Genomic DNA, 19,991 nt, shown 5'->3' on the forward strand with positions numbered 1-19,991 from the left:
AAAGGGGAAAAGGAAAAAATAGTAATAAAAAAAATGAGAGAGAGAAACAAATATGACGAAGAAGAAGAGTTATTGTGCTATGGAAATTAGTATGGTAATTTTTTTTTTAAGAATTTTATGTTAGGAAATTGGTCGGTGAAGCAGACACGCAGCTAAAGTAAAATTGGAAGAAAAATAAAGAACAAGCACAATAGAGGACACTAGAAATTACGTGGTTCGGCTTTTAGCCTACATCCACGGGCGAAGACAGAAGGAAATAATTTACTAGTGAAAAGGAGTTACAAGTATTGTAGTATTTTAGCTCACTTTCCAAAACTCCAATACACCCAAACTCTCTAACTCACTAGACACCCAAGAGTTTATTAAACTCTTAAAACTCTCAACACTCAAGAAAGCAATACTTCTCTCTCGATGGAATTGAATGCACAAATCGAAAATGGGAGCTCTCTCATTTTATAGCCAAAATTGGCTATTAAAATAATAATTATTCTTTTTCTTGTCAAAATCGTGCTCCCCATTTTCTTCTTCAAATTTCTTCTTTTTCCATTTTCTTCATTCCAAATTTGCTGCTGCCAAATTCTTTTTCTTCTTCTTTGAACAACTTGTTGCTGACCATCTAGATGGCTGCTTCAAACCATCTAGATGGCTGGCTGCTTTATTTCTCCCACTTGGAGATTTGATTGAGGACCAATCAATCTCCACACCATCCTTCTGCTTCGCAATAGTCATGTTGCCTACGTTGTTGCTAAGCCACAGGAGGATCTACTCCAGACAAACTTATCAGTATTTATCGGCTTGGTCAAAACATCTGCTAGGTTCTCCTTCGTATGGATTTTCTGTAAATCCACACTTCCATCTTCCACTACTTCTCGAACGAAGTGATACTGAACTCCTATGTGCTTTGTCCTGGAATGAAAAGCTGGATTCCTTGCAATGTGTAAGGCACTCTGACTGTCACAAAACACAGGAATTTTCTGTTGTTTGTGCCCGAGCTCCTCCAATAATCTTTGTATCCAGATAGCTTCCTTGCAAGCTTGTGTAGCTGCCATGTATTCTGCTTCTGTTGTAGATAAAGCCACAACGGTTTGCAGTTTCGAAACCCAGCTTACAGCTGCTCCCGCAAATGTAAACACATAACCAGTAGTGGATTTCCTTTTATCAAGGTCTCCTGCAAAATCTGAATCCACATAGCCCCTGACAGTAAACTCTGACCCTCCATAACATAATGCAACATCTGAGGTTCCTCTGATGTATCTCAGAATCCTCTTCACAGCTATCCAATGCTCTCCGCCAGAATTCGCCATGTATCGACTGACTGCTCCCACTGCTTGTGCAATGTCCGGTCTTGTACATATCATAGCGAACATTAAACTTCCCACTGCTGATGCATACGGTACTCGAGACATCTCCTTCCTCTCTGCTTCATTGCTAGGACACATACTTGAGGATAATTTGAAATTAACAGGAAGTGGGGTAGAAATTGACTTACAATCTTGCATGTTGAAGCGCCGCAAGATTTTCTTCAAATAATTCTTCTGTGAGAGCCAAATCTTCCTGTTATTTCTGTCTCGGTGAATTTGCATCCCTAGAATCTTGTTTGCTGGTCCCAAGTCCTTCATTTCAAACTCCCTAGCCAACTGTGCCTTCAATTCTTGGATTCGATCTTTGTTGGGACCTGCTACCAACATGTCATCCACATACAACAGTAAAATGATGAAATCATTATCTTCAAACCTCTTGTAATATGTACAATGATCTGAACTGAGTCTGTTGTATCCAAGGCTCATGATGAAGGAATCAAATCTCTTATACCAACACCTCGGCGCCTGTTTGAGACCGTATAGAGATTTGTTCAACCTGCAAACCAAGTTCTCCTTTCCTTTTTCTGTAAAACCTTCTGGTTGGAGCATATAAATTTCTTCTTCAAGTTCTCCATGAAGAAATGCAGTTTTAACATCTAACTGCTCTAGATGTAGGTCAAATGTAGCACACATTGCTAAGACTATTCTGACTGTTGTGAGTCGAACCACCGGATAAAATATCTCGTTGAAGTCAATACTTTCTTTCTGAGCATATCCTTTCACTACCAGTCTCGCACGATACTGCTCCACTTGGTCATTGCCATCACGTTTGATCTTGTAGACCCATTTGTTTCTAATGGCTTTTCTTCCACGTGGTAGTGGTACAAGTTCCTATGTCTTGTTCTTGTGTAGAGCTTCAATTTCTTCCTGCATTGCTGTCATCCACAAAGCAACATCTGAGCTGTTTAAAGCTTCATGGAAAGTTGAAGGCTCTCCATCCTCTGTTAGAAGACAGTATGCAACGTTGATCTCTGTGACATACTCCGAGTGCCACGTTGGCGGTCGTCTCTCACGAGTTGACCGACGAACTTCTGGAGCCTCGGACTCAACTGGTTCTTGTTCCTCGTGCTCTGATGCTGCTTCAGAAGAATCTGAATCTTCTGGATTATTTTCGACATATACCGGCACAGTCTCTGACTTTTCTTTTACAGTGCCATTATCTTCATCTTTTCTTTGCAGTTGATCTTCTACAAAAATAACATCTCTGCTAATGACGATCTTGTGGGCAGTGGGGTCCCACAGACGATACCCATTTACTCCATCAGCATACCCCAAGAAGATACATCTTCTAGATTTTGCATCCAGCTTTGTTCTTTCTTGGGCATTGTACATCACGTACACAGGACATCCAAATGCATGTAGGTAGGAATAATCAGCTGGCTTTCCAGTCCACATCTCCATCGCCGTCTTCAACCCAATAGCTGTAGATGGCGACCGATTTACTATATAACAGACAGTTTTGGCTGCTTTTGCCCAGAATGAATTGGGTAGACCAGCAGTCCTCAACATAGCTCTTATTCTTTCTGTAAGAGTTTTGTTCATCCGTTCTGCCACTCCATTTTGTTGAGGAGTGTATGCCACCGTGAACTGTCTCTGAATACCTTCTTGCTTACAGAAAGTAAGAAACTCGCCGTCTGTATATTCTCCACCATTATCTGTCCTCAAGCACTTGATCTTTTTACCAGATTCAAGTTCCACCCGCGCTTTGTATTCTTTAAACACAGAAAATACATCTGACTTTTTCTTAATTGGATACACCCAACATCTTCTGGAATAATCATCAATGAAAGTCACCATGTACTTTGCACCTCCCATGGATATATCCGGTGATTCCCAAACATCAGAATGAATCAAGTCTAGAATGCATTTACTTCTAGCAATAGATCTACTGAATTTTAATCTATGCTGCTTACTTATAACACAATGCTCGCAAAATGGTAAACTTACCGATTTGAGCCCCGGAAGTAATTTTCGCTCAGAGAGAATTTTCAAGCCTTGTTCTGACATGTGGCCGAGTTTGAGATGGCACATCATCGTTGATTCTTCTCCATTTGACGCGACACACGCATCAGCCTCCTGTAGTGTTTCTCTTTTAAGCATGAATAAATTAGCACTAATCTTTTCTGCCTTCATCAATACAAGCGCCCATTTAACGATCTTCATTATTCCATTCTCCACATGAGTTTTGTACCCATGACTATCCATTTGTCCCAAAGACAATAGATTTTTCTTCAGGCCATTGACATGTCTTACCTCTCCAATTGTGCGAATTGTACCATCAAACATTTTTATTTTGATAGTACCAATACCAGCGATCTCCAAGGCATGATCGTTACCCATATATACAGATCCTCCTGAGATAGGTTCATATGTGTGGAACCATTCTCTCCTAGAGGTAATGTGCCAGGTAGCTCCCGAGTCTATAAGCCAGACATCAGAAAGTCGTTTTCTGCCTTCTGAAACAGTTGTTGCCTCACTGTAGAGTATTTCGCCATCATCCGAGGTACTTGCTACACACCCCTGAGCATTTGATGACTCAGGTTCTTTGCCCTCTCTTTTCTTCTGGTTACTCCAACACTCCTTTTTGACGTGCCCTTTCTTGCCACAGTTGTAGCATTTAACATTCTTCTTACTTCTGGATTTTGATCTACCATGATTTTGACTCCCACTGGGGCCACGTTCTGTTGATCTTCCTCTCGTCACCGATAGCGCCTCCGCTTGCTGCGAACTTGCTTGTCTGTTTTCCTTGTTTTTTCGCCTGCTCTCCTCATTTAATACGGAGGCTGCAACATCGTCGAAAACTAGACCCTCCACTGGATTGTTGTTCGTCAGGTTGATGATGAGTTGATCATACGAATCTAGTAGACTTTGAAGTAGAAGCTCTGCACGTTCATTTTCCTCTATATTATGACCCAACGTTGTGAGTTGTGAAAATAGAGTCTTCAAGGTGTTGATGTGGTCGGTCACCATTGTAGATTCTGCCATTCGAAGAGTATAGAGTTTTCTCTTCAAGAAGATTTTGTTGTGTAGTGACTTGGCCTCGTACAATTTTGTGAGAGTATCCCATATTTCCTTCGCCGTATTTTTCTCTGCCACACTAGATAATACTCCATCCGCAAGTGCCAAGTGTAGATCAGAAATGGCATTGCCGTCTACCTCGTTCCACTTGTCATCAGTTATCTCCATGGGCCTTTCTCCAATTGCTGCCAAGCAATTATTTTTCCTCAATACAGCTTTCATCTTCATTTTCCACAACGAAAAATTATTTCCATTAAATTTCTCAATTTCATACTTTGCCGCCATTTTATTGATAAATACCGTACACAAGCTAGTGTACCACCTTGAATAGTTGTGAGTATGTGTGAGAATGCACACCAGGAAAGTTCCCAGGAAAGACTGGACGGGTCACAATGGTCCCACTTAAAACCCAGACTCCTTAAGCTCTTATCGCTTTTGTGACAGAACTTTCCTAGACATGTACAAAACCACACAGTTGCTTTACTCACACCACTATTCCCTGCTTTGCACCGCAAAATTCTTGGATTGCTTCCACCGTTTCACGTGAATAGTACCGTATACGTGAATAGTACCGTCTATGTAAACAAAACCGTATATGTGAACAGTATTGTATACGTGAATAGTGTCGTATACGTGTACAGTGCCGTATACGTGAATAGTACCCCTTACGTGAACAGTTCCCGACTCCAAAATACAACCAATAGCTCTGATACCACTGTTAGGAAATTGGTGGGTGAAGCAGGACCGCAGCTAAAATGAAATTGGAAATAAAATAAAAATTATTCTTTTTCTTGTCAAAATCGTGCTCTCCATTTTCTTCTTCAAATTTCTTCTTTTTCATTTTCTTCATTCCAAATTTGCAGCTGCCAAATTCTTTTTCTTCTTCTTTGAACAACTTGTTGCTGACCATCTAGATGACTGCTTCAAACCATCTAGATGGCTGGCTGCTTTTGACATTTTATTTATAAAAAGATAATTTTTGTACAACCCTTATTCATAACTAAATTTGGGTTTAAAAATTTTTTTTTTTAAATAATAGTTGTCATCATTTCTCAATAAAATTTAACATTTACACTAAAAAAATTATTAAATTTTTAAAATTTAAGACCACATATTTAGTTTTTTTAGTATTAATAAATATTATTTTTTAAAATATATAATTTAAGTTAATCACAATAAAAATTAATACAATACAGTGTATCACTAAATATTATAAAATATTATTATAATACAATATTAATATAATATAATATAATACAATACACTAATATTAAAATAATATAATACAATGCGACAAACACACCCTATGAAACTAAAACCACAAGGCACTATATTATTACGAACAGAATTACAGAAAGGCCAATTCACATTTAAGAGTACACAAAATACTAACAATAATCTCCAACAAATCCAAGCATACAACACTTCAAAAAAAAGAAAAAAACTTTTATCGCAATAAAATCAAGGCCCCTGTAAGATGGACAGTCATCAGTTTCCAGTCTCCTGAAGCCTGCGCTCCCCAGTAGTGTTGTTATTGTTGCGTCCTGCTTCATCAAGAGCAGAACCTGAAAAAGCCAAAAGAGCTAGTAAGCATCATCAAATCCCAGCATAAGCTTGATCTTACAAGACGGCCTATTCAAGCAACCAAAACTTACCAACGGGGGCACTATGTGATTGCTGAGACCCCGGAGTCTCCTCTCCTTTTCCACCAAACCACGAACCTACAGCACCTTTGATCTTACCCACCACACCCATATTGGAATTATTCACAAAGCTCGAATCAATTCCCTCATTAGAAGTATCATGCTCTGTGGTGCCCAATCTCCTTGCGACCTCCTCAGATTCAGTCACCTTTCCCATTGGCCTACTTGTTATCTCCTCAGGTTCTTCATTCCGATTATGCAAAGCATCTGAGACTACTTCAGTCACTGGCCTGGACGACGTAGACTTGTTCTCCTGCTTTGCCTTCTTCTTTCGCAGAGCCTCAGTTATGACCTGTGAGAGCGCCCGGTCTTCTTCTCCAGGCCTCAATTTCTCTGCAAAATAGTCCTTCACAGAAACTCCTTTGTCTTGCGCCCCAACCCCGTGTTCCTTCTCGCTGCCTGTATTAGTAGTGCCAGGTATTTTCGACATGAGAGTACTTCCAGCCCCAGCAACCTTCTCATAAACTGGACTCAGTTTCTCTGTCACAGTAACGCCAATCTTCTTTCCGTAATCTACTGTTGATGCTGGCATAGAGCTCTTACTCTTGTCCCCTGTTGCATGCATTTCATGCCCTCCTGTGTCGCCTTGCTCGCCATATCCAAGCTTTGAAGCTACAACATTCTTAGCAGAGATTGCTTTAGCAGCAATTGCAGGCGTGGCTGATGATATTTTCTCAGTGTAGCTACCCTGATTCGGCTGCCTGCCGGAAGCAGTATCTCTTGAGCTATCAAGAGCTTCTTTGGCCTCAGCATAATCGTCATGTGGGTGATCCTGTGTTCCTGTGCTATGAAAAGCTTCTCCAGTGACGGGTTTTGGAGGAGTCAATTCTGGAGAGAATTGGTCATGGCTTCCAGTGGATAAGCTGGTGTGAAAATCTTCAGTTCCAGTGGGCCAGTTTTGTTTCTGTCCTGATTTTGATTTTGACTCATCAGAGATGCTCATCTTCTCAAAAGAACTAAGAGTTGGGCTAATTCCTGCTTCTTCGCCGCCTGCAACATTTGTAAGCACATACAATCAAAACTCAGTTCCAAAACCAAAATCAAATACCAGTAACTTTTCCATGAACATGTATAGTTAGTAGGTACCTTTGCCAGTGGGATCGGTCGCTTTGGTCTGATAATTTGATGGAGTATAAGCACCAGCCGTAGCAGGATCCTCCACCAAGCCTCCTTTTGGCCTTTGTAAGTTGACGTTTGGCTGCCCGGAATGTTCCTCTTGACCAGGAATAAATGTTCTTGTTGGGTCCTGGTCTCTGACGTGATGAGTGTCAGTAGTAGTACCAGCATGAGCTACAGGCGTGTTTTGTGGTGCTTTGGGAGCCTCATCCACGACTGATGTCAATCCAACATTGACCTTTGGCTGACCCCTATTTTCCTCATGCTCATGAACACGGCTTCCAGCTACAGGGTTTATGGTTCGCTCCGGAGGCAGAGGATCAACGTCCATGGCCGTTGATCTTCCAGCATTGACCCCAGATTGTCCGGTAGCTTCCGTTGTCCCAGTACTTTTAATTTCTGCAGAGTCATATACTGAAAAATTCCGAAAAAAAAAAAAAGTTCAATTGAGTATCCTGGTTACACTGCTAGTGTCAACGATGCAAATGATGTACCTAAGTAATAAATTCAAATTTGTACACGCAAGTTGTAGTCGTTTGTTTAATTTCCCTCAAAATAAACTAACATGTCTCCTGTTCAATTATTACTACCGGCGTAGCAAAAAAACTGTGCGACACCAACAATGAAAGCTTCATATATATAACAGAAGTAAAAGAGGAGAAAATAGCCTATGTAAAGAGGGAAGCATACTTGGGGCACCATGAATTTCAGGTTCTTCAACCACCTCATCATCATCATCATCATCATCTTTCTCATCAAGATCATGATCATGGTCGGGACCATGGCCATGCTTAGTAAATGTGTCTTTTATCTGCTTTGCCTTTGCTTTCACCTTCTTGAGAACCCATTTCTTCCCATGGTGATGCTCATCTTCACCTTCTGCAAAAAATTAATTAAAACAACAACATTCATGATCATTCACTATATCAGAGGCCAAACAGCATTTGATAACTTCACATAACAGCACAAACTTAGAACTTACCCATTTGATTCTCAACAACCTGGGGTTCTTGCTCGTGGCCGTGGCCATGAGGACGTGCCATTTCGGATTCCATTATCGGAATTTTACACAGAAAAAAGAAATTAACTTGGTGGCCGTTATGGATGAGAATGTATTGTAGTGGAGAAAAGATGACGAAAGCTGGAAGTTTATAGAGAGCGTGGGACCGCCATATCACAGAGGTTTTGCCACTTCGCATAATCGCACGGCGGTGGCTTAATAGGCTTGTGACACGTTTCATTTACCGACATGACTCCACATCATGCCATGTATTACGTGTCTGCTTCTATACGTGTCCTTCAAACCGTGTAAGGTGGTTTATGCTATGGCTGATCTTATCGAAAGCGTATGACACACGAATGTGCAAAATTAAAGATCTCGTGTGGAGTATGTGTCTGTTGTAAACCTGCAAACGCGCGATAGATTTGATTTGATTGATTGATGATAAATATTTAGCGGACTTTTGACGCTTTGAATGTTATTGGAATTGGCAATATTCTTATTCTCATGTTATAAAGAAACTCTTATTAGTTAATTGGTTAATTCATTTTTCACTAGCTTATAACTTATTAACTATGCATGCGTTTGAGATTGAGGTTGGGCAGCTATATCTTTTAAGCTACAACATTAAAATATTAAGTAAACACTAATTATTATAATTTAAAAGTTATGTTGATATAATTTTTTACTTGTATAATAAAAAAATTATTATATTTTTAATAATTTTATCAAAATTATTATTTAAAATTTATATTTACTACATATTATTAATTTTTATTTTATAGTTATATTTTTTTCCACAGAAACTGTATCTTAAAAGCTACAGCACCCAATTCTTATAGTATAATATTCTGTTAATTTGAGTTGCGTTTGCATGAATCATGTATGCCCACAGAAATTAAATACATATCGAAATGTTATATTCCAAGACTATTTAAATAGATTGCAGCCCGTGATTTTAATGAAATGCATGTTCATTCCACAGCTTGTGTGGTTGCATTAAGGATAATGTTTGAGATTGCTGTAGTATGTGACTTTAGTGCAAAAAAACTGATGTGAATACGATCATATATGTTTTTCTATTGACAAAGCCAAAAAAAAATCTTTGAAGAACTATACTTCAGCTTCTTCAGTTGCGGCGGTCTTATATCCACTTCCACTGATAGCATATATACATCAATCAAAGTTTCTAGTTGTCTAGAGTTCCTACAAATACATGAAGACAAGAATTTTGCGACCGGTAGGATATAGTTCGCTTCATTAAACTCTTAATTTCCCCTTAGTTAATACAAATTTTAATTTTAATCTTATTTGATATTGAGGTACTATATTTTAAAAACTACAATTGTTGTAAAAAAATATAATTATAAAATAAAAGTTAATAGTATATAATAAATGTAATTTTTAGATTATAATGTTAATTAAGTAATAGAGATGTTATATGTTTTTCATCGTAAAAGTAGTAGATTAAATCTATTTAGCTTCCACGACAGTAGTTAGTGTTTATTTAATACTTTAATGTTGTAATTCTTAAGTTACAATTATCTAATCTTAATATTAAACAGAGTTTTTAATTTAAACGGTCAATTGCCTATTCTAAAAAAAAGAGTAGATATGCTCTCTTGAGCCGTTTGTGATGGCCTAAATAAAATATTGAAACACATAATAGAGATTTGAGTTTAAAATTCATAATAAGACGACGTAATGTTTGTTTTGTTCATAACAATTCTCTTATTTTGTGTTTGTGTGTGTTATGTTTACTCCATTCTTGATGTTTTTGTTACTTCTTGTGATAATCTGATCTTGTTGCTGTGTTAGTTCTTTAAATAATTAAATGTTCTCGATGCAATTATTGTGTGAGATCGATCTTGGGGATCGATTATGTTTGCCTGTTTGGTTTGATGACAATTGTTATAACAATGTACAAGATATTAACAGATAGACTCGGAGAGAATTTAGAGAAAAGTTTTAAAAAAACTAAAGATGCGCCCTGCGCACCTGCAGCGCAGGTTAGCAAAATATTGGCGCCTATATATAATGGCCAAACCAAAGCCCGAGCGCCAAAATTTTCAATTTGACATTCAAAATTTCGTTTCCGTTACTCTCCACCTGAAATGCGAACTCGCTTTCTCAACACCGATTACTTCACCACGAGCTCCTCTTCTACTCCAATCGAAACACTAAATTTCCTAAGCCTTCCAATTCCTCACGTTTCTCAGTCACTCCTCTCCGTCGGCAAAGACGATCATCTCCGATTCGATTCCGTCCTCGATGTTTCTCTGGATATCGATCAATTGCCGATTCACTCCGCTCTCTCCAAGTTCTTCTTCGACGTGATTCCTCAAGCGATCGATGTTGATTTTCACGATTTTGAGGATCTGCGGTTTCCGATTTCAATTGTCGGCGGTGATGAGGTGAAACGGTGATTTCAATTTGGTTTAGAATTTTTTTGAAGTTCCGTAGCATTGCATTAGATCTATTGTATGAATTTAATTATTACTGTTGTATTTGTATTTACGTTTATTCTTATGTTTGATCCACGTCATAAACATGTCGGTGGTTTTATTAATATAGTATTCTAAGTGTAGAACGCGCATGATACTTATAGGATTTGGATTTTGAGATTATTGATATCTTATGGTACGTGTAGTTGTCTCAACATTGAAAATAGAGCTAGATAAACCGTTAAATTTTTTGAATTTCATATGGCATGAATTTTGTTATTGCTGTTATATTGTTCTTCCTTTTGCTTGATCCACATCATAAACTCATTGTTCTTTTTTTTGTTTTTCCATTAAATATAATGTTACAAGCTAAGAAGATTTATATTTTGAGATTGATGATATCTTAAGAGTATTTGTTTTTGTTTTTCTGCTGTTTGATTGTGAACATCTTTAACTTATTCAAGTCATAAGAATATAGTGAGAGTTGTATTACCTTTTCAATTTGGTGTTGCAAGTGACGTGATATTGGTTTAATACCATCATATGAGAGTCTAAATCAGTGCTAAATTGTTGGGATTATGTGCATATTGTCGGATACAAAATTTGAGGAAGTAGTATTATTCATATTTCATTTCTTAACATAAGAGCCGAAGTCACTTTCTGATCTTGTATTTTATGTGAATAAGAAAAAATAAACACAGCTAATTGAAATGATATTTACTTGTTTTTCTTAAGAATAAGTCCAGAGAGCATTTTCCATTTCTAGCTGAAAATTTCAGTCATTGGAAAGTTTTTGATTTAAACGCAGTTGTGTCTTGCTAAAAGGTAACTCTCCTTACTTCAACTAATCTAACTGTGGGAAACATTCTTCGAGGAAAATAAATAAAGTTTTCTTTCTATATTTCTAGTTATAGCACAATGGTAAGTCATTCCATTATGTTGTCTTAACTTAATTGCCATGATGCCGGGAGGTTTGTTCAAAGGATTTCACAAGAATGTAGATATATTAATGATTTAAAAGAAGATAACATTGGTACAACAGTGAATTGATTTTTGGATTTAAATTTTTTTCACTGAAGTTGTGAAATTGAATTGAAAGGATGTTGATGAATACTGGCACTCTTTCTTGTTCTGTCTCCAATTAAGTGTGTAGGGTTTGTTTGATGTGCAGAAAGAATCTGATATTATTGATGAAGAAAAAGAAGAGGAGAGTAAGAGAACTTCTAGATTGGAAGCCTTGGAGGTTGAACCACCAAAAGTATGATGATGGCTTTCTTGAATATGAATTTCACTTTTGCTTTGTATCCATGAACCCTGTCCAGAATTTAGTTGATGTCACTGCAGAAGGACAATGAGACTGCTATGGATGACCAGAATACACACAACTTTGAAGTAATCCAATTTGAAACACCAGAGCCAGCCATGTTCTTGGTACAGTGAAATTCTATTGGATATATGATATAGATACAATTTGGTTCTATTTGTCTGAAACCTTTTTAGGTCATGTATTCTAATCTGCTTGTGGTTTTCAGGAAAATGGTTCCCTTTATGAGAAAGAGGAGATTTGGATTGTTTCTGAAGTCCCAGAGATTGACAACAATCTAGTAATATTTGAACCGTCTTACAACTCACGTCTTTTTGTAGCATGTTTGCATTTGATTTGGTCCAGATTTCCTTAATGTTGGCATCATACTTAACAAGTCAGCTATTTTTTGCAAGGATATGCTCACTCCAGGGCTTGCAATACAGTATCTTAATGAGGTTCGAGAATCAGTTTATTCTTTTGACGTTGTCGCTTTCGACTACCATGTGGAACAAGAGGCTTCTAACTTGGAAGATGATGGTTCCTTTCCAGACCAAATGCTCTGCCAAAGTTACATGTTTCCTCTCTTGGAAGTGGATGAAATAAGTCGAGGCACTTTGGAAATCCCATCCACAGAGGATGAACTTCTTTCAATTCTGAAAAAACAGGAACTTCAACACTGGACTCAAAAAGATAATATGCTAATTAGTAGCAAGGAGATTTTGGGTTCTTTGGAGTATGATATCTTAGATGTTCTGCTGGATCATAGTTCATCAAAGCAGTGCCTTGAATCTGAAATGGCATCTCAGGACATGTTTCATGAAATGGACTTTATAGGCATGGTGGAAACTTCACAACTTCAAGAAAATTCTAAATTTCATCAATTAATGGAAGACAGTGATTGTCTCTTGTCAATGAGTCCGGTGATATTTGAGGAATTTGAGATATCCAATGTGGACTTATCCAAACTCTTTGAAGTGTTTTTTAGCACACAAGCACCTAGTGAACCAGTAGCATGTGCTTGGATGTTCAGGGAAGACATGAACTTTAAAAATTTTAATGAATTGATTATTATTCAAGAACTAGCTCTAATAGATGACACATTCAAGTCTTTGCCCACACCTGTTTTCTCTGAAAAGATAAGATCAGTGTATGCTGTTGTGGAGGAAAAACTAGCAGATTTAAAGCCACAACCCTTGTCTGCATCTGATGGGATATACTTGGATTGGCATCTTTTGGATGGAGATGAATGCAGTCATAAATTCTTTTGCTATGATCAGAAGATTTTGCAGGAGATAGATTTACACAATATCGATTTTGATCTTGAATCTTCTGATGATGATAAGTTGGTATCTACCTTCATTTTCTCTGATAATGCTTTAAGTGGGCCAAACATGGAAGGATGTGAGGAATCACTGAACACTGATTTTCTTGGAATTTCTGGGCTTTATGGTCATGTTATGGGAGTTAGTTCAGGTAAGTTATTTGAGAATGGTAGTCCAAAACCAGGAAATGCAGAACAATCAAGTGAACGAAATGCTGAAAGGGTTTCGCTTTTCTTCAAATCCACGTCACAGTTCAATGATCTTGACTTTTTCTTGAATCCGCAGAAACCAATCACTGGAGAAAATTGTGAATTTGCAGTAAAGGAATTTGATGCCCTTTCTCCCTCCAGTAACTCAATGGGAGCAGGCTTATCAAGTGATGTATTTCAGCAGTGGGATGTCACATTGTATAAAGTTAAGTTGTCAGATGATATTTTGGCTCTCATTGATATCTTTAAAAAGAGTTATCTTGCCATTGTGCATAATGAGACTGAGCTGAGCTCGTTTGTAACTTCAGATGATTTTAAATTGCTTAGCCTTCCAAAACAACGGCTGATGGACTGTATTAATAGAAAAAGGTTTCAGAAAGCCAATTCTCATGGTGATGGAAACTGTATGGCACTTATCACTTTATGTTCAATCAAACTGATGGCGTGGTATACATGTTTCTATGGCATCCATACAGCTCGTCTATGTGTGGATAAGCTATGCAAAAGCCAGGGTTGCTTGAAATCAAGATTAGGCTCCCTGCAATCACTGGTTGTAGCTGCAGATGGAAAGATTGACAAAGAAACAAGTTCACATCCCTCACTACTTGTTATCCAGGGGATTCTGCAGTCAAACTCTTCCCAAAGTAATTTGAAAGTACTGATTGTCGCTGAGCAATCTTTCTGGTGGTCACTGAAGTGTTTGGTGATGTCCATGGGGTTATCATGTAGTGAGCTACAGAATTTTTACACACATGTGGATCAACCAGATGTCACTAAAGTTTATGGGTCTGCTAGTGCTAAAATGACTGACCTGCCTATTTCAGATTGTTTAATGGTATCTCATGAGTAAGTACAAGTCTTGAAAGAAAATGTTTTACTAATTCTCTTAATAGCAAATATATTTCAAATGCTTTCTGCAATTTATAAATGATTCCTTTTGTGTTGACTATTATGGAGATGGGGCTAGCATATTACGATGTCAGCTGTTCAGACACTTAGTGAAGTCACAATCCACAAGGTTCATCTGTTCAGGGTCCTATAACTGAACATTTTCTCATAATAAAGTTCACTTATTTTGATATTTAAATAAATTATGGTTTTGGGCAATTAGCCTAGATTTTTTTCCACTGTTATTACTGAAATTCTTGCTACATGAGTCCAGAAAGATTCAAGTTTTCTAAATTCACTGGCATATGACTCCTCTACAAGTGTAAAATACACTTGCGTTGTAGTCAAAAGGTCAAAATTTATCTAATTTTGTGGTATACTTATTATGTATGTATTCGAATGTCCTATATTTTCATAGGTATTGGAAGAGGATACCTGACTAAACTGGTCTATGCAGCTCACTGTATATTTGAAAAACAACCCATATGCATACACCTAGGAAAGGGGGAGGATCTTGCTATCTCTGGAGTGGCTTGCCTTCTTGAAGATGTCTGCTAAACCTCCATGAGCACAGTGCCATGTGTCAGGATTTGTAGGTTTTTGAGGATATGAGTTTTGATTTGGTTTACTATGCTGCCCTTAGATTTTAAATTATGGGGACAATATTATGTGCTCCAGAAACTGGCATGAGTAAGGTCTAGGATTATCATAAATCTAGTTCTTGTTTATGCAAAGGTTCATGCATAATGTTACAAGCACATGTAGGATTAAAACATATCAATCGGACACTAAAACATTTTGATACAGTGAGCATCAATTACCCTTATGTTCAGGAAGTTTGTTTTGCCCTGCGGTTGATCCTTGAGTTTTTCAATATTTCCCTATCCATAATAGAATATTTCGTCAAAAATGTTCTCATTTATTTGATTTATTGTTTTTAATACCTTATACAAGTTTGTTTCTGTTGGAAGAATATATTTGGTGTATACGAACCTTTTCTTTTTCTTTTTGTTTTCTTTGTAAATATCCCCTGAAAAGTGCCACAAATTAATATATTGCAAAAAACTGAAATGTGACGTGAATATATTTGGAACCACCTGCCGAGCTGTAAAAGTCTAATGGATATTGATCAGATCTTTTCCACATTGGATGATACAAAATGCTTGGTACTACTTGGGGCTAGTTTCTGCTGGTGTCTCTGATCTGTTAAATTTTGTTATTTATGCCTTCAGTACTAAATGGCATTAGTGTTCACTGCTTGTAATTTGCACAGCAATGTATAATAAGTGCTTTCTGTCTTTTCAAGGTCTGTTTCTGCATCTTTTCCGTTCAACAAATTTAGTCTCATCTTGGAATATGGTGGTTCACATGGTTCATCTAGGATATCTGCTCTTTCCCCAAAGGTTGCTGGCCTGCCTCATCTTCACTTCTTAAAGGTGGAATTGGACGACTCCAGTGCTTCCAGAGCACTTTGTGAAGGCCTTGATGTGCCTGAAAATATGGAAGTGGTAAATTTCTTCCCTTCATGATTGGGCTAACACATTCCAATTGATCAAAATACAACATAAATGTTGTTAATGAACTCTCAATTGTCGGTATCAGTTAGTTTTCTTTCTGTTGTATGCATGGATAATCATCTTCCAAAGTTTGTTATAACTTGGCTGACATATTGTGAAAGATTTTACAAGGTGACTTGCTGTGTTCTAGGATTTAGTTCTGATGTAGTAATGAAATGTTTGTCTGTACATTGTTCACTTGCTGATTTTCTTGCATATTGAGAAAAAAATGTACAACTAGACTGATATACTTCATATCCTAGGATGGAGAGTTTCATTCTTCTCTGAAACCAGATGATAATATGCTAATATGCTTGCTCTGAAGCTGCAGGAACTGCTAGATCTTTTGCCAGTTGAGGACGGGTATCATATGGGATCAGGTGAAGCTGCAGATACCATAGAAGCTTGCTGTATGCCTCCATCAGTTCCTTGTTCACAATTGGCCATAGAATCTGAGCAAATTCAACCCAGGATGATGTCTTACCCTGTCACAGTCATTGTTGTGAACACTCAAAATGTTGATAAGGAAATGATAGTATCCAGAAGAAGTACCTACCAGAAGATTCTTGCATTGGAGAAAGAAGGGGTACAGGTTGTGGAACGTGATTCGGACCTGCCTGTGGATATTATAATTAGTACTGCAACTTGCCTAGTGTGGTATGATTACAGAAACATTGGAAAGAAGGCAACTGCTTTAGATGAGGCTTCTTCATGCTTACCTTTGTGTGTAGAGAACATTGCCACAAACGTCTTGACATTGCTGAGTTTTACTTTCAGTGTCTGCATTATGGTAATTAGAAACCTACGTATCTTATATTTTTCTGTTTTGACCTTCACTTTTCAACCAGGTCTTTGTAGAAAAACTTTCAGCCTCAAGAGGAAAAAGATGATTTGCACCATTGAGTTTGATATCATTTAGCTTTAGCAATGGAAAACCCTAATCATTTTACCTGGAGGCTAGAACATGATATACTGTGGCACCATTTTAGAATTTTGTTGTGGTTAGCAATGAATTAATTCTATAGTCCTGACGTCACATAAAGGAATTTCCATAAGCAATTCAAAAATGGTCTTTGGTACAAATGAGGACCATGAAAGTAAGTAAAAAGACAGGCATTTAACAGAAGTCATTTTTTAATCAATTTTGGTTTAGAATTTATGATGATTTATGCTAGGTGTATTCAGGCTTGGCTGATTTAATGTATGAGTATTGGTGAAAGTATCCACTTAATTGCTGCTTTTTAGTTGCTGGGGCCATAGAGTAAACAACTTGGTGAAGCTGATTTAATGTATGAGTATTGGTGAAAGTATCCACTTAATTGCTGCTTTTTAGTTGCTGGGGCCATAGATTAAACAACTTGGTGTATCACATTGTTCATCATGATAGAATGCGTGGAATTAGGATGACATTGTTTATTGCTGTATTAAAGCTGCTGTAACCGTCATTAATGCATCTTAGAGGACCCTGTACTTTAAGATCGGTAACTCTCGATTGTTCTTTTCCCAGGTTTTTGAAGGTGATACAAACTTCATTTGTACTGTAATGGAATCTTCAGATGGGCTCTATGCAGCTGCAGCAAGCCTGGGACTTGATTTGCAGCTATTTTGCTCCAATTCATCTGAGTTAACAGATGAAATTATAGTGAGCTGCATTGGAAATTCTATTAAGTTGACTAGTGGGCTTTATCCTAAAATGCCTGAGTCAGAAACTCTTGCAGAATCATTCCTTACCAAGTTTCCTTCAGTTAATCCACTGACAGCCCATGCAATGCTCTCTTCCAAAGGCATGCTTCTTGAGTTACTTGAGTGTCGGCATGAGCAAAGGATCATCGCTGTAAAAAAATATCATGTTCCTGAAGAAAGCACAAATTTATTTAGCATATTGTGCCAATCTGGTGAGCATGAGGACTCAAAATCTATTATGACAGATTGCTCTTCTTCCGTATCTTCTGGTTTAGACTCAGATAAAAGTCATTTGAATAGTGATTCTGGAAGAACACAGCAAAAATCCATCTATAATCCTGACAAGATTGACATACTTATGAATGACTTTCTGCAGTTTGAACCATTGAACCAAGTCACTGATGGCCTCTTGAATCCCTCTAAAGTGTTCAAGCTGTACGATTCTTGGAAAGATCATGAGATATTTGATGACTACCAAAAACCTGGTTCATCTGTGAATGAGTTATCTGGCAAAAAGCAGGAACTGGATTTTGACATGATGATGAAAGCTTCTAGAGTCTCCAAGGCATATAATTCTCAGATCTTTGAGTGCCCTCGGATTTTGGAGGAAATAAACGATCCCAAATTTTCTTTGAAAGATAGTCTGTTGGGTCAGAATCAAGGATTAGGTAGTGCTGGGATGAATAATTTTGATTGCCATAATATCAGTAAAACTAGCTGTCTGCAAGAAGACTTTATAGGTGAAGTTGTTGACCTCACTTCAAGTCCCTTATCAGGTAAGGAATTTTTTTCTGTACCTAAGTCTTCATCTCTATCTGCTTCAGTGCCACAGATGGAAAACAATTCCTTAATGAAGTCTAAAATCGCCAGAAGATTGTCATTTGGTAAAAACGGTCTCCTTCATTTCCCAACAGCTGCTGAGCTCAACTCTGGTTCAGATATAGTAGATTCTGGTAAAGTTCAAAGACAGAGTACACAAGGAACTACTGATCATCCAGATGCCGAGAACAACAATGACAAGTTGCTTTTGGAACACCGTAAAAACCTATTAGATCAGGTTTTCGTGCAAAGATTTGCAGGTTCCAGAGGGGTGCCATTCCAAGAAGAAATATCACATTACAATGGAACCCCACTCTCAAAAGCCATTCGTTCAGCCAATCCACAACCAGGTTCACCCTGGACTGTGGAGTTTCTTAACAGAATCAAAGAAAAGAGCAGATTGCGACAGCAGTCTCTTCCTGCTGATACAGCTGCCCCATGTCTTGGGATTTCAGGGAATTTGTCAAAAGTTACAAAGAGAAGAAGTCCGTCCATTCTTGAATTTTTTAAATACCAAGGAGGCAGCACTCCTGGGAAGTTACCAGAAAAAAAGAAGCAGAAACGTTCTGTAAATTCATCTACCTTATCCGAGAACAAAATGCCTTCAACTTCATTTCTTCCAACATGGACTCCTGTTGACAAGAGATCGAGACAGGTTTGTGTAGATTACCTTTTAAAATGTGTGTGTGTGTGTGTGTGTAATTATGAATACCCCACCTCCACATCAAACACTCACAAAAACACAAATTGCATTTCTGTTTATGCATTTACTTTCCTGCAGACTTTGTCTTTTGCACTGAATGAGAGTGGCAACCAAACTAAGTTGGTCTGGAATGATGGAAATTCTCAGAGTATGAGAAAAAAGTTACGGAATCAATAATTGGAATGGAAACAAGAGTAGTCCATGTATGCTGTCTCAGATCAGTTTGAATGGAGTTAGAGGTCGGTCCCTATTCCCTGCATGACAACACTATCTATTCTTTTCCAGAACATACTGATCATAGGTTATTTTATGTATTATTTGAATTTTTTCATTCTGTGCAGCTCATCTAGCCACATGTTTACAACAGTCAACCTGTGACAGCTACTGCAACATTTCTTTGAAGTATGTATATAAATGGGCTCCTACAAGTAAGCTACAATGTCACACTTTTAACCCTGTTTATTGTAGGAATATTGTAGTCAGCAAAATATTGACAGACTTTTCCAAGGTGCTTAGGCACTTATAAGATATCACAGTAAATGGACACAATCTTTGGGATGAATTTGTACAGCATGAACAGAATATTTCATTGGACAGTGTACCGCAGGAATTTCTCTCTCTCTTATAATGTGTGTGCATGTCCATGAGCATGCCTATGCTGCTTATATGCGTCTGTACAAGCTCGCTTCTTTACCAAACAACATTTTAAAACCTAAGATTCTTAAAGCAGAGTCAAACAGTTAGTGACAAGGTTTCAATCTAGTGAATGTTTATAACTTCTACAAGATTTTAAACTTTTTTATAATTCATAATCTTATAAATATTGGATCTTAAGTCACAAAAAAAAGTTAGTTGACAAGCTT

The 19,991-nt window shown here is 37.6% G+C and overlaps 2 protein-coding genes and 1 long non-coding RNA gene across 5 annotated transcripts; 1 reads left to right on the plus strand and 2 right to left on the minus strand.

Annotated features, from left to right (window-relative positions):
* Window positions 1-5,686: 5,686 nt before the first annotated feature.
* Window positions 5,687-8,362, minus strand: LOC102609060 (low-temperature-induced 65 kDa protein). The gene is made up of 5 exons (XM_006490319.4): window positions 8,181-8,362; window positions 7,889-8,077; window positions 7,169-7,612; window positions 6,035-7,072; window positions 5,687-5,944 (listed from the first exon to the last, which is right to left on the minus strand). The coding sequence occupies exons 1-5, from the start codon at window positions 8,251-8,253 to the stop codon at window positions 5,868-5,870; spliced, it is 1,821 nt and encodes a 606-aa protein (XP_006490382.2). The 5' UTR covers window positions 8,254-8,362; the 3' UTR covers window positions 5,687-5,867.
* A 1,765-nt stretch (window positions 8,363-10,127) lies between these two features.
* Window positions 10,128-19,959, plus strand: LOC102610530 (protein SHORTAGE IN CHIASMATA 1). Of its 3 annotated transcripts, XM_025092166.2 has the most exons (11): window positions 10,128-10,612; window positions 11,814-11,900; window positions 11,987-12,073; window positions 12,175-12,246; window positions 12,362-14,325; window positions 15,674-15,875; window positions 16,249-16,713; window positions 17,431-18,346; window positions 18,431-19,080; window positions 19,207-19,367; window positions 19,470-19,959. In XM_025092166.2, the coding sequence occupies exons 1-10, from the start codon at window positions 10,313-10,315 to the stop codon at window positions 19,303-19,305; spliced, it is 4,842 nt and encodes a 1,613-aa protein (XP_024947934.1). In that variant the 5' UTR covers window positions 10,128-10,312; the 3' UTR covers window positions 19,306-19,367; window positions 19,470-19,959. The 3 variants fall into 3 exon arrangements, with proteins under 3 accessions (XP_024947934.1, XP_024947932.1, XP_024947933.1); XM_025092164.2 differs by having other exon boundaries at window positions 10,129-10,612; window positions 17,431-19,080; XM_025092165.2 differs by having other exon boundaries at window positions 10,129-10,612; window positions 16,255-16,713; window positions 17,431-19,080.
* Window positions 16,272-16,783, minus strand: LOC127900002 (uncharacterized). Its single transcript, XR_008051907.1, has 3 exons — window positions 16,643-16,783; window positions 16,480-16,540; window positions 16,272-16,408 (listed from the first exon to the last, which is right to left on the minus strand). It is a non-coding gene; the product is annotated as an uncharacterized LOC127900002 (long non-coding RNA).
* Window positions 19,960-19,991: the final 32 nt, after the last annotated feature.

This window comes from Citrus sinensis, chromosome 9 (assembly GCF_022201045.2).
Source record: "Citrus sinensis cultivar Valencia sweet orange chromosome 9, DVS_A1.0, whole genome shotgun sequence".
Taxonomy (NCBI): domain Eukaryota; kingdom Viridiplantae; phylum Streptophyta; class Magnoliopsida; order Sapindales; family Rutaceae; genus Citrus; species Citrus sinensis.

Bases quoted from the DNA above. Each gene is read 5' to 3' on its own strand.
- LOC102609060 (XM_006490319.4), bottom strand. From the start codon at position 8,253: ATGGAATCCGAAATGGCACGTCCTCATGGCCACGGCCACGAGCAAGAA. The intron at 7,073-7,168 runs GTACCTACTAAC...CAAATGTTGCAG, and splicing joins GACCGATCCCACTGGCAAAG to GCGGCGAAGAAGCAGGAATT. The intron at 5,945-6,034 runs GTAAGTTTTGGT...TGGCTTTTTCAG, and splicing joins ATCACATAGTGCCCCCGTTG to GTTCTGCTCTTGATGAAGCA.
- LOC102610530 (XM_025092164.2), top strand. From the start codon at position 10,313: ATGCGAACTCGCTTTCTCAACACCGATTACTTCACCACGAGCTCCTCT. The intron at 11,901-11,986 runs GTATGATGATGG...ATGTCACTGCAG, and splicing joins TGGAGGTTGAACCACCAAAA to AAGGACAATGAGACTGCTAT. The intron at 16,714-17,430 runs GTAATTAGAAAC...TTCTTTTCCCAG, and splicing joins CTTTCAGTGTCTGCATTATG to GTTTTTGAAGGTGATACAAA.